The 13,325-nt window shown below is 44.1% G+C and overlaps 2 protein-coding genes across 2 annotated transcripts in view; one reads left to right on the top strand and one right to left on the bottom strand.

The window, feature by feature from the left end:
• The window catches only part of LOC134435983 (keratin-associated protein 5-1-like), a gene marked incomplete at its 5' end in the record, with an annotated part of 5,516 nt that extends 5,413 nt beyond the window's left edge, over positions 1-103 (top strand). The window contains one exon of the mRNA XM_063185013.1: positions 71-103. Coding sequence (XP_063041083.1) covers positions 71-103 — 33 coding nt within the window. The remainder of the gene's footprint in view (positions 1-70) is intronic.
• A 6,236-nt stretch (positions 104-6,339) lies between these two features.
• On the bottom strand, positions 6,340-9,956 carry lrrc3b (leucine rich repeat containing 3B). The gene is made up of 3 exons (XM_063184829.1): positions 9,795-9,956; positions 9,518-9,704; positions 6,340-6,848 (listed from the first exon to the last, which is right to left on the bottom strand). Exons 1-3 carry the CDS (start codon positions 9,954-9,956, stop codon positions 6,340-6,342), a joined length of 858 nt encoding a protein of 285 aa, XP_063040899.1.
• Positions 9,957-13,325: the final 3,369 nt, after the last annotated feature.

Raw genomic sequence — 13,325 nt, 5'->3', positions numbered from 1 at the left:
ATGGTCTGTGGTGTTGTGTAGTGTGGAATACTGTAAACAAACACCTGTGATGATGTGTGGTATTGTGTAGAAGTGTCACTCACTACACAAGAGGATCGGCTGAAAAACGCAAAAGAAGATGCGTGACAAAAGACAGAGTTGACGAGTCCTTTATTTCTGCAGCTCCATGACCATGACATGCATTTACAACATGGCACCACTGTCGCCACCGCCTCTCTGTGACACAGCCTCTCAGGGGGAGAGACACTGAGCAGTGCTGTAGTCATCCCTTACTCCCTCCCCTGCAGAATCCCAGTTCAAATACCCTGGCATCACATCCCTCCCCCCAACAGTACCCCACATACCAGCCTACAGCACTGCAGATATCACATATCCTGGCACCCCCCCACACACACACCAGCCAACAAGGAGGAGGGACAAAGGGGTCAGCTGTCCTGGACCCAGGGAGATGGGGGGCCCATAATTGGGTCCTCATTACATTGAATGTATGGGGTGGGGGGCCCTTTCAGAGGATTTTTTTCCTTGGCCCAGTCAAAGCTGTCAGAGACCCTGAAACCCCCCACACACACACCAGCCGACAGCACCACAGAACGGACCTCTGGCCAAGGCAACATTTACAAACATGATTGGTTGCCACGCCCATGGGATAACAGCTACAGTACACATCAGTGGTTTGCATGGCAATCGTACTGGTTGCCATGATAGCCTAATTAACATCTGTTGTTGCCATGGCAATAGCACCCCCCCCCCATATTTAGTTGCCTGGATAAACTAGAATACATCCGTAGTTGCCATGTGTAACAGGTTGTAACGTGTTCATTCTGTACATTTGCACATCATTCCCATCATTCATTAAACGCGACGCAGTTAAGTTAAACCCTGCTTAGACATGGCACCGTAATACACATTTTAGGTTCCGGTTGCCGAGCAACCACACTACATATCTGTGGTTAGTTACCATGGCAGCACAGTGCATGAGCGGTTGCTATGGCACCATGGAATGTCTGTGAAGGCCACACCACCGCAGCGCAGCATGCTAAGGAACAGGAGAAGAATAGTCAGATTGGTCCCAGCGCCTGATTGGACGAGTCTAAGACAGGGAAGTGATATGACATGAGGGATGATGTCGTGCCATATGTCTGACTAAGATTGTGTTAGTTATGACACGTTGCTTATGACACGTTTCCTGTGATCGCGCCTGGAGGTGTCGGGTAGGCAGAAAGTGTTAGCTTGCAGCCGAGTCACACGACTCCAAAACACACACACGTGCGCGCGCACACACACACACACGCGCACACACACACACACTATCTCTTTCTCTTTCTCTTTCTCTCTCTCTCTCTCTCTCTCTCTCTCTCTCTCTCTCTCTCTACTGTGAGGTCCCTGTGTCTGTCTCCAGGTAAAATATTTAAAAATGGAAGATTTGCAGAGAAACTGCAATGGAAGAGAAGAACAGCAATGGAAGTAAAATACAGCAATGGTAGATAGCGTCTATGTCACTCCTGCAACCTGTCAACATAGCTGTCATCTGCACCAGCCGCGTGCAGCAATGTGGAGGCCAGAACAGAGTGATCAGAAATCAAACTGAACGGTGGTTCAACCCTCCTTTCCCTCCTCTCCTCTCTTCTCTTCTCCTCTCCTCTCCAACTCTCCTCTCCACCTCTCTTCTCCCTCCTCTCATCTCTGGTTCTGGCATCTCTGGCAGGATTTTCACTTCCTCAATCCAGCATGTCAGCACTGGGGCTGGGGACAGCTCCCACAGCCACATGCCTGGCCAGGGGTGGATTTCCTCGGAAGTGTAGTTGCTAACTATGTTAGCTACTTTGTAGATGGCAATGCAATTTCCCATTGGCAACTACCCAAGTTGCTAACTGCTAACAACTACGCTTTCCAGAAATGCTCCCCAGGGCACCTCCGTTCTACACTCTCATGGGGGAAATGTAGCCCAGTCTATGGGGTATCTCCAGCCTCAATCACTAGTGAGATTTGGTCTGCAGTCCAAATCATGTATTTATTTTCTTGTAAGGGAGGTGTGGCGAGTCACCTCTGTGTTACATGACAGCCTAGCCTGGCTATCACTAGCCCAAATCACTAGTGAGATTTGAAGACTTTCGTTGCAAAATGTTGTGCCCACCTTTTTTGACTTTTGCATTTTGTAATTGGACATGACCGTTTCATCTATGTGTGAATTCTTGCCATTCAAATATTTTGAGAATACTCAATTGCAATGCAATGCAATGCCCAATACAAAAATGTCAATTTCCCCAAATGTTCCAACACTATTTTGCACTGAAGATCTTCATTTATTCTGGGAGCCATCTGGTCATTTTCTCAGCATAGCTGGTCACCTCAGCTCCACGTGGAAGAGAAGACAGAGAGGGAGGCGATAGAGAAGAGACCAAAACGAGGTGCATATTGACCCAAAAACGAGGTGCATATTCGTGTCAGCTGACCGCGAGCGGCAGGGGAAGCATGTCAGAACAACCAGCAAATGAGGAAATGACAGACTTTTCAGGCACTTCATTATTAATATATATTTTGTATTTTAAATTTCTCTCCGTTGTCATCCTTGGAGGACATGGGCAACATGCAAGGCAAGACATCCACCTTTAGCCAAGCACAAACAAACATAAATACAAACAAAAACAAACATGTCAAAATGTACCTGCAGTGTGTGATGTGCGTGTGTGGGTTGGTCATTAAAGGGACTCGTGAATGCCCGTAAATTAATGAGAAGCATCGGCACATGTGTAACATGTGTGTCATAAACACATGTGAATGTTAATTATTAACCTCACAACTCTGCTTGGACCCATATGTATACCTAGAAGGACAGTTATTATCTTTGTCTAGCCGCAGTTAAGATTGGGATCTCAAGTTAAGCTGTGATTTGTCACCTCAGTCCATCCAGCAGCGAATAATCAACGGGTATTCAGACCTGCTTGACAGGAGCAGATAAGATAGTGTGTCTGTTCAACTGGTGGCTTTGTTCTTTCTGGTTGCATTTTTGGCTGAATTGAAAATGCTGACAGCGTCGAGGTCCTAACATACAGTAATCATAGGTATACATTACATCATTCCAAGATGCCTTAGCTTCCATTGTCATGACAAAGGCTGGCTTTTATTGTGATCCATCACTCACTGTGTGTGTGTGTGTGTGTGTGTGTGTGTGTGTGTGTGTGTGTGTGTGTGTGTGTGTGTGTGTGTGTGTGTGTGTGTGTGTGTGTGTGTGTGTGTGTGTGTGTGTTTAAGCGGGGGAGGATGTAAGGTCCCTTGATCTTATGTCTTCGTTCCATGCCCAGAAATATCACTAAAAATGTGACGCACACACACACACACACACACACACACACACCATAATAACTGCCTGTCTGTGTGTGTCTCTGTCTGTCAGGGTGTGGGGTTTTGATTGGTGGAGAAGACTCAGCCATGGTTGCTTCATTTCACAGCAAGCTGCTTTCTGATGAAGCCAGGCATCAGGGTGTGTGTGTGTGTGTGTGTGTGTGTGTGTGTGTGTGTGTGTGTGTGTGTGTGTGTGTGTGTGTGTGTGTGTGTGTGTGTGTGCGCGTGCGTGCGTGCGTGCGTGCGTGTGTGTGTTGAGAATTGGCATGAGTGTCCAGGAACAAAATACAAGCTCATACAATAAACACATTACACACCAGTTATTGTCCAAGACATTGTAAGATCAAGCCTGAAGAAATGCCCAGCCCTAAGACCAAGTGTGTGGGAACTGTACTGTGCCTTCATTTCCTTCGGGACCAATAGTTACTCTTCACTACGCTACATGACAAAGGTGACAGCCAGTTATTTATTTGGGGACCACGTCAACGTCACAGCCCAGCACGACACAAACGCAACTCATGACATGACAGAGGACAGAAGAAGAGTCCTGCACGAGGGGCCTGGTTGGATTTCAAACCGTCGAATGTCTGAATGTTTAGCAACTGAACTGAGGGCAGAGGTATGGCTAACCGACAGCTAACAAGAAAGTGTTTGGTCCCGCCAGGTCTTTAACCTGTGCCCATTTGAGGAGTACGATTACATATATACCGTATGTACAATGTGATAGCAATGGAAGATACCGGTATTACATGGGTTTGTCATCGGAACATTAATACCAAGAGGGATTTTTATTGGACCTGTAGAACAGTGTTTCCCAACCAGCGGTACGTGTACCACTAGGGGTACGCGAGCACACTGCAGGGGGTACTTGGAAAATTTTTATTTTAACAAATGCATGGAGCACACTCACACTGGAATAGAGAAGGTGATGTAAAACATGAGTTGGGGGTACTCGTGGCACAACGAAAAGGCTTAGGGGGTACATGAGACAAAAAGGGTTGGGAAACACTGCTGTAGAATGTCAGAGTAAAATTCTAGAAGGCCTATTACAGTGATGGTGGAAGGTGGCAGCTTTTTGATTGAGGCGGCACCATCAAGCCCATAAACCACCTGATTAGGAGTTTTTTGTTTTGTTTTTCCGTTCCGTTAGTGTGACTTCTGGATGAAGAATATTAAAGGTAACAAGGCCAATAACCCTAAACGTGTCCTTTAATCGGACAGCAGAAAAATACCCAGGTGCATGTTGACTGTATACATTGTAGGCCATGAAGGTTCTGTGTCATAGTATAATTTTTTCATTTTAATCATTTGTGCGTCTTGTTTAGATATTTTTTCTTGTCTTTTTTTTACAAATATGTGTAACCCCAAAATACCTGAGATCTAAGCTTGTTCAGAAAGCCTGTACCAGTCATTAAGTAAAGGTCGCACTGTCCACAGTTTCAAATAGGGAGCATTACAAACATGATTATCTTTTGTTGACTGTAGGCCTACCTCTTCAGACTAACAAAGAGTCACAAAATAGGAGAATTTACAGCTGAACACTTGGTTGTCTGACGTAACAACAATATTAACCCATTAACCCAGAAAACAGTGCTGGAGGCAGAAAATAGACCATTTGATTGGCTCACACATTACTTGAATGGGCATATGGACAGATTGTCGGGTGTGCTGTGGTAAAATATTCATTTGCACTAACAACATTGTTAATTGCACCTTTTACTTGAAAGAAGAAATAATGAAGTATTATAAATAGACTTTTTGTCTATGTTTGTTCAGTTGTTATCCAAGACAGTTTGATGACTGACGTATGTTGTTAGTTCCATTTTTGTAATTTCAGTTGGTGGCGTGCCTTGGGGTTTTGTTATTGTAGAATGTACAGTGCTGTACAGTAGCTCGCCTTAACACAGCTTGAAACACACTGATGTAAAACATCTACAAGACAATCTAGAGCCGCCCAAGTAAAGTGTGATCATTTGAAGAGTTCCTTTCCAAAATGTTATAACAGCAATTTCAATGCAATTTTTTTCTTAAAAAAGGTAGGATCGACATTTATAACATTTATTTTTCCTTACCAGATTCAAACAACAAAACTGTGACTTTACTGGTAATAACTGAGAAGCCTATAATCAGTATTAAAAAAATCAATTTCTGAAAATGGATTTATAGCATTTTGGTAAAGAGCTCATCTACAAATTCAATGTTGTAATTTTTTTTAGCCTTACAACCAACAGCAGCCAACCCACCAACTCCCAAAAAACACCCCATCTGTCCTCCAAAACCCAGATGTGTAAACATCGACTGGCACAGGAACACTAAACACACACACATAGAAACACAGGAACACACACACTCACACACTCACACACACACACACACACACACACACACACATAGAAACACAGGAACACACACACTCACACACTCACACACACACAAACATCCGCTGCTAGGTCTATGACAGACGAGGTCCGGACTTGGTGTGCAATTCCACTGTCCTTGTAGATTCGCTACACCACAACACCACCATGAAACATTTCAAATCGGTCAAACTCACAAATTTAAATCCAGCTAGTGCCCTAAAAATGCAAGCAAACTCAACTCGTGGTTCGTCTTTGTTCCAAGTCAAATTCATTTCGTAGTTAAAACAAAGCTAAACCTCTAGTTGAGTTAACGTTTCTAACCAACTTCAAATGTTCTACGATGTTTGCTACTGACGCCACCGCTACACCGTGGTGTTATTACAAAAATGAATAATAATAATAATAATAATAATAATAATAATAATAATAATAATTTATAACAATAATTATAATAGTCTAATTATTATGAATAATATTATCATCCTCTGTGTCCTGCCTCGCTACATTATTGTACTACTAATAATAAATAATAATAATAAATAATACTTTAACAAGATTTTGTTTTTAAATTATTATTATGATTATGATTATTATTATTATCATTATTATTATTCATCCTCTATGACGTCTGTGATCGCTACACCACGGTGCTGATGTCCTCGGCCTCGTCGGCCCGTTTGGGTTTGCTGGGCAGCGACTTGAGGTACTCCAGGTGTCGTCTGGCGTCCTCCTGGTTCTGCCGCACGTAGTACACCACGTACGATATCACCATGGCGAACCAGCCAAACATGGTCACCAGCATGGCGTAGTCCGTGGTGCGCTTGGCCAAGTTGCACAGGTCGGCGTCTACCATGTACGGCTGTCCGTCGGCGTCCACGTTGTAGTGCTCGTCGTCCGGCAGCGGGTGGCGCAGGAGCTCGGTGCTGCGGCAGAGCACGCGCGTGGCCGCCTCGTGGTTGTGCGCAGCCATGCCGCCGAGCGCCTGCTGCAGGGCGCAGTCGCAGTGCCACGGGTTGCCCTCGACGACCACGCGCGCCTTCAGCCGCGAGAAGGCCTCCCGGGCCACCGTCGTGATGCGGTTGTGGGACAGGTCCAGCAGCTGCAGTGAGGCCTCCAGGCCAGAGAAGGCGCCGTCGCCCAGCGTCTCTGCATGGGATTAGAAGAAGGAGTACACAAGGGGTTTTTATTTATAACGTGTGGGACCCTCACCCAGTGTCTGTAAAGGGAACAATGTTGATTTACAAGCAAAGAACCAGTAAACTGTAAAAAATTATGAAAAAAAAAAAAAAAACACAGAAAAAAGGGGTTCCACGCGCTTCTGTTTTCATCTGGTGCTTCATTGGGAGAGAGACAGGTAATCTAGAATGAAGAGAAGACACCGGAGCAGCACAGATGAGATGCTTTTCTTTTTTAATCAAGTGCACAACATATTAGGGACTAACGTTTCGATGGGAAACCATTTTCATCAGAGTCCATCAGAGTGGTGTTAGTTAATATGCTGTGCACTTGATTAAAAAAGAAAAGCATCTCATCTGTTCTGCTCCGGTGTCTTCTCTTCGTTCAAGATGACCAGTATACTGTTATATGTGCAGTTGGTATCCTGAGCAACTTGAGAAAAAGCCCCCTAGAGGGAGGGCATAATGAACATTTTAACTCAGAATATTTCAGGAGCTCCACCCATAATAAAGCAAATAAAACCATACCATCAATTGTGGTCAAAAAATTCTACAATATATTAGACGATAAAGTGCAGTAACTACACGTCACTTACTGCGTTTTAGCTTGTAAGATGTAACCTCTTAAAACCAAAGAACCGCCGTAACATCATCTTCTCTTAGCTACTGCATTTTCGACATGAATTTGCTCTGAACCAAAAGGTTGGACCAAAAGGTTTTGACACAAGACAAAGGAGGTATTAGAAAGCTAATCCTCTAAACTCAATTTTGATCAGATATGTAGATACTGCATCTTGTTTGGTATGGCAATATAGTATACCTATGATGCTGTTTGTGTGTGGACTCTACTGAAAAGTACCGTACTGTACAGTATACCTACAGTATATCACGAAAGTGAATACACCCCTCACAGTTTTGCAGATTTTTGAGTATATCCTTTCATAGGAAAACATTACAGAAATGTAACTTTGACACAATGATTAGTGACCTTTTAACAACATATTTAACCGCTTAAATTTCTTGTTCACTCAGAAAAAAACAAAATACAGCCATTAATGTTTGAACATGTACTCACAAATGTGAGTACACCCCAGATTAAAATCCGGTAGAGAAGGGGCTATGTTGGCTCGAATCGTCTCGAAATGAAACGAAATGAAAAGGGATGACAAGGGAGGTCATCAGTGTGCGTTTCAACCTTTCTTTGCATTGAACTTTTACATTTTGAGTCTGCATCTGGCTTAAATAGATTGGTGTGAGATTTGAATGCAATCCTATGGAGAATATCATGATCTGCTTCAGTAGTCACAGTGCATGTTGACATGTATGTTTCTTTTAGGTGTGTTTCAGATTGCCAATGTTGACAGCATTCATGCATCCCCAAACCATGTCAGTCCCACTACCATGCTTGGCTTATGAGAGGATACACCTTTTTTGTAAAACTCACTTGTTTACCATCACACATGCTTGACACCATCTAAAGCAAATTTGTTTATCTTGGTCTCTTCAGATCACACAACATGGTTCCAGTGATCCATATCCTTGGTCTGTTCATCTCTCTTGAGACCAAGATAAACAAATTTGCTTTAGATGGTGTCAAGCATGTGTGGTGGTAAACAAGTGAGTTTTACAAAAAAGGTGTATCCTCTCATAAGCCAAGCATGGTAGTGGGACTGACATGGTTTGGGGATGCATGAATGCTGTCAACATTGGCAATCTGAAATACACCTAAAAGAAACATACATGTCAACATGCACTGTGACTACTGAAGCAGATCATGATATTCTCCATAGGATTGCATTCAAATCTCACACCAATCTATTTAAGCCAGATGCAGACTCAAAATGTAAAAGTTCAATGCAAAGAAAGGTTGATGACCTCCCTTGTCATCCCTTTTCATTTCGTTTCATTTCGAGACGATTCGAGCCAACATAGCCCCTTCTCTACCGGATTTTAATCTGGGGTATACTCACTTTTGTGAGTACATGTTCAAACATTAATGGCTGTATTTTGTTTTTTTCTGAGTGAACAAGAAATTTAAGCAGTTAAATATGTTGTTAAAAGGTCACTAATCATTGTGTCAAAGTTACATTTCTGTAATGCTTTCCTATGAAAAGATATACTCAAACATCTGCAAAACTGTGAGGGGTGTATTCACTTTCGTGATATACTGTACATAGAACATTGGCATGTGCGTGCAATATGTGTACTTAGCAGGTTGAGATGTAAGTACTGTATCCATAGCCTACCTAGAACATTGGAATGTGCTTACAGTGTGCTAGCACGTTGGGATGTAAGTACAGTATACCTACCTAGAACATTGGGATGTGCATACAGTATGTTAGCATGTTGGGATGTAAGTAGGCTTACTGTATACCTAATGTACCTAGAACATTGGGTATACGTACCGTATGCTAGCACGTTGGGATGTAAGTACATACCTACCTAGCGCATTGCTGGTTGACCTTGCGCAACAAACGCGGGCTGCCAAAGGCTTGGTCTGGTGTTGTGCTCTATGCGCAACAAACGCGGGCTGCCAAAGGCTTGGTCTGGTGTTGTGCTCTATGTAGTATCCCACTATGTATTGCACATTACAATATTTCACCGTAAAATGGCATCATTTTTTTCTCACAGTGTACCCACCTAGCGCGTTGCTGGAGAGGTTGAGCTCGCGCAGCATGCGCAGGCCGCCGAAGGCTCGGTCCGGAATGGCCGAGATGTGGTTCCGGTCCAGACGCAGCAGCACGGTGTCCGACGGCAGGTCGCGCGGGATCTCCTTGAGCCGCGACTGGCTGCATGTCACGTTCAGGCCGTGGACGGGCTGCAGGTGCTGCGCGGCGGAGGACAGGTGCGGCGGGTAGGGCGGGTGCGGGTGCGGGTGTGTGTGCGGGTGGGCGGGCAAGTTCAACGGCAGCGAGGCGGCGGCGGGCAGCGGCGGCAGGTCGGTCCGTAGGCAGGAGCAGCCCTTTGGGCACATGCTGGCGGGCGGGAAGCACAGGGCCATCAGCACCAGGCTCTGCAGCAGCAGGCACCACATGGGGATGGAGCGGCAGCGGCAGTGCCACACGTCCACCGCTGACATGATGACACGCTGCCACTGGCTACGGGGTGCGTCGAGATTCACTTGTTTTCATCTCCAGCCAAAATGGCTAGTAGATGTTATGGGTGCTGCAGGTAGGAAAAGTCCCATATCTCACTTCATTTTACTGGTCTGGAATGGGGTATTAATCTCGGTCCAAACGCAAACACACACATACACTAATGTGTCTATGTGACTAGTAAGCTTTTTTCTACTAGCCAAACTGAATTTTCATGAGCATTTGGCCAGTTGGCGGTCTCAATTTGCAGCACTATGGCTGTCAATCTGCACCGCTCACTATGGGCAGGTCACTTTTACTGCAGGCATGGCAGCCAGATGACCAGCTTTGCCAGGTTGGGCATTTTTTTGCCCAATTGGGCTGTTTAGCATGGCCATCTGCGGGTCAAAACAATGCCTCACAGGCTGTTTTTTTTGTAGATTTATAGCCATAGAAATCATCAGCATTTGGTTCAAATTTGACAAGATTGAAGTGCCTCCAGACGGGTTTTGAGCATTTGTTGGGCTGGAAATCATCAGTCACATTAAAGGGCCCAGCTCAGCACGGGCATGACATGTGTCCTCCTCTGTCCACTACCCAGCATATCCTTCTTCAATTCAGGATCAATACAGAGTCTCTTCTATTGTGCTACATCTACCATTACTACTGCAGCAGGGGTCAACATCCTCACTCAGACTGATGGGTGGGGGCCAGGAGAAGAGAGAAGGGAGATGAGGGGTTGGATATCGTTCAGGACTAATACCGAGGTGATGCTGCTGGGGGTAGGACAGTGGGACAAGAGAGAAGTCAACCCAATCTTATGCACTGGGGTGGGGACACTTGCAGCGAATAAGACTGTTGTTGTGGTCTAAGTTTGGGCAAGGGGTGGGCGGAAAGAGAAGATAGGGGGATAGTGCCTATTCAAAAAGGTAGACACCAGCAGGAAGGATGATGTTATAGCAAGATGGCTGCCAAGGTGTTATGGGCTGAGTGGAGACCTGATGCGTTTCACTTGTGCCTGTGGTTCACTTCCTCCTCTTCACTTCCTCCACTTCACGCTGTGCATTATTGGGATGGGACTAAGCAGTCAGCTGCCCTCGTTGGATGAAGGATCTCATCTCTTGCTCGGCCCTATGGGAGAAGCAAGTAGTTATTAGAGCAGTCATCATGACAGCAGTAATGGTGTCATAAATTGGCATAATATGGCAGAAAAGCAATACCATAGTTACAAAATATGAATACCGATTGTAACATGTCAGGGAGAGTGAAGGCAGCAAGAGCAGTGGAAACATTTGGCTTTGAATAGAAAGAAAGATGTAATGACAGCAGCATCAGGAGGAGCAGCAAGAGCACCAAGAGAGAAGTTTATCCTCATTGTAAGGGACACCGCGGTCTAATATCACAACTGTAACATTAAAAGGACATGGCATGTCAGTATATGAAGTGAGGGGCTATCCCAGACTTCCTGCAACATTCCAAATGGGTTTTTTTTGTTGGGAAGCACTGGAAATGATTCTGAATGGGGGATTCACAAAATATCTCCTTTCTACACCTGAAAACAAAGCTAAAAAACTCTCACCTCGCCAGTGGCAGAAACAAAGTCTCAGCAGTCAATCTGATACGAGCAGTTTGTAGTTCTCAACAACTTTTATTGGTTTATTAATGTTGCCACCTATTTTGCTGCTTACATTGCCTCCGGTCTGTACAGCCAAGTCGTATTTTGGGGGGCTTCTTCAACTATTCCCTGTATTTGACATGCACGTACAATAATACAGCAACATCTATAATAAAGCCACAAATTGTGACAAATTGTTTTAATTACATGGTTATCACATTCAACGAAGCTAGACCAATGCTTGTTTTGCTAGAAGAAATAACTGTAAGAACAATTTGAAATAATAAAACACAGCTAGTATGTCTCCGTTCCTCAGTGTTATGACTATTATTTTCACCAAAGCCGTAAACCTATGGCTGCTTTGCTTTACTGGAGTCTGAATATTGCCCCCATTGCTCTCATATATATAACATTTCAATGTCCATGCGTTGTTTTAGCTGTGACTAAACAACCCTCTCTTAGTTTGTAAGAGGCAATAAAGGTGCATTTGCCAGTAGGCCTCTACAGGGGATACTTTGAATCACTAGTGTTGATTGCTATGGATGTTTTTTTTTTCTTTCGTAAACATGGTGTTGTGAAGAGGGGCAAGACACTGGCAGCCAACCACGTGAGCTAAGTTTTTGACCGACAGCGGTTTCAAACAATCAGAGGTTGAGTTGTACGCATTCAGAAAACAAAAATTTAGAACCCATGTTGGATAAGGCTTCCACTGTATGTGACATCATTACATGTGACCTCACTTCCTGTGAGGCGTCTGTAAACTCAGATACTGGCCTTGTTAGATCTCCTCTGCTCTGTAACCGCCTGTTGTTTACATCTCTTTATGCAGGGAGAGAGTGAGTGGGCGAAGGCCTGGGGCGTTTTGTCTCTTTATGTCCTTCCCTAACCAAATAAACCGTGCCTCTCAAACTGTTGAACTGGATCTGAAGTCTTAGAAAGTACATTAATTAGTAGTAAAACCCAAATACTACTAATTTCTGTGTGACTATCTATGACTTATGATAGACCCGGCCACTATGGACCTTACGCATCTAAGAATCCCAGTCCTAACCTACGTTGACCCTATGATTCTACAATCTCTATCTATCTCTTCTTCCTCTGCCTTCCTGATATCTCTGCCTCTCCTCTCTTCCTCTCTATATCCACATCTAACAATTATGCTCTTTTTCTCATTTGTTAAGCACTTTGAGTTGCATCCCTTGTATGATACAGTGCTATACAAATACAATTATTATTATTATTATTACTTGTACTGGCAGCTTTTAGATTACTGCAGTTGGAATGGCTCATATTGTTCCTGCTTCTATATCTACTATAGTTTCCATTTTGTAACACTGTCATTGTCAATTGTGGGACAGCCGTGGCCTAGTGGTTAGAGAGTTGGTCTTTCAATCTGGGGGATGCAAGTTCGAAGCCCCTCTGACCTCTCCCTACATCTCCACCCATGGTTGAAGTGCCCTTAAGCAAGACACCTAACCCCACATTGCTCCAGGTACTGTAACCAATACCCTGACAAATAATAACTTCAAGTCGCTTTGAATAAAATTAAAGCGTCAGCTAAGGTAAGGTAACTTTATTTGTACCCGAAGGTAGATTTGGTTGCAGGTAAAAGTAGCAAAAGTTTACACAGACAACACAGTACTGACACACAACAAAAAACTTGCACAAACAGCACAATACTAATGACAGTGACAAAGGACAATAACAAAACAAAACGAGGACAATAAAAAAAAACATGACAAGCAGACAAGTGCTCCAA

Source organism: Engraulis encrasicolus, chromosome 20 (genome assembly GCF_034702125.1).
Source record: "Engraulis encrasicolus isolate BLACKSEA-1 chromosome 20, IST_EnEncr_1.0, whole genome shotgun sequence".
Lineage (NCBI taxonomy): Eukaryota > Metazoa > Chordata > Actinopteri > Clupeiformes > Engraulidae > Engraulis > Engraulis encrasicolus.
This window is presented reverse-complemented; position numbering and strand designations above follow the sequence as displayed.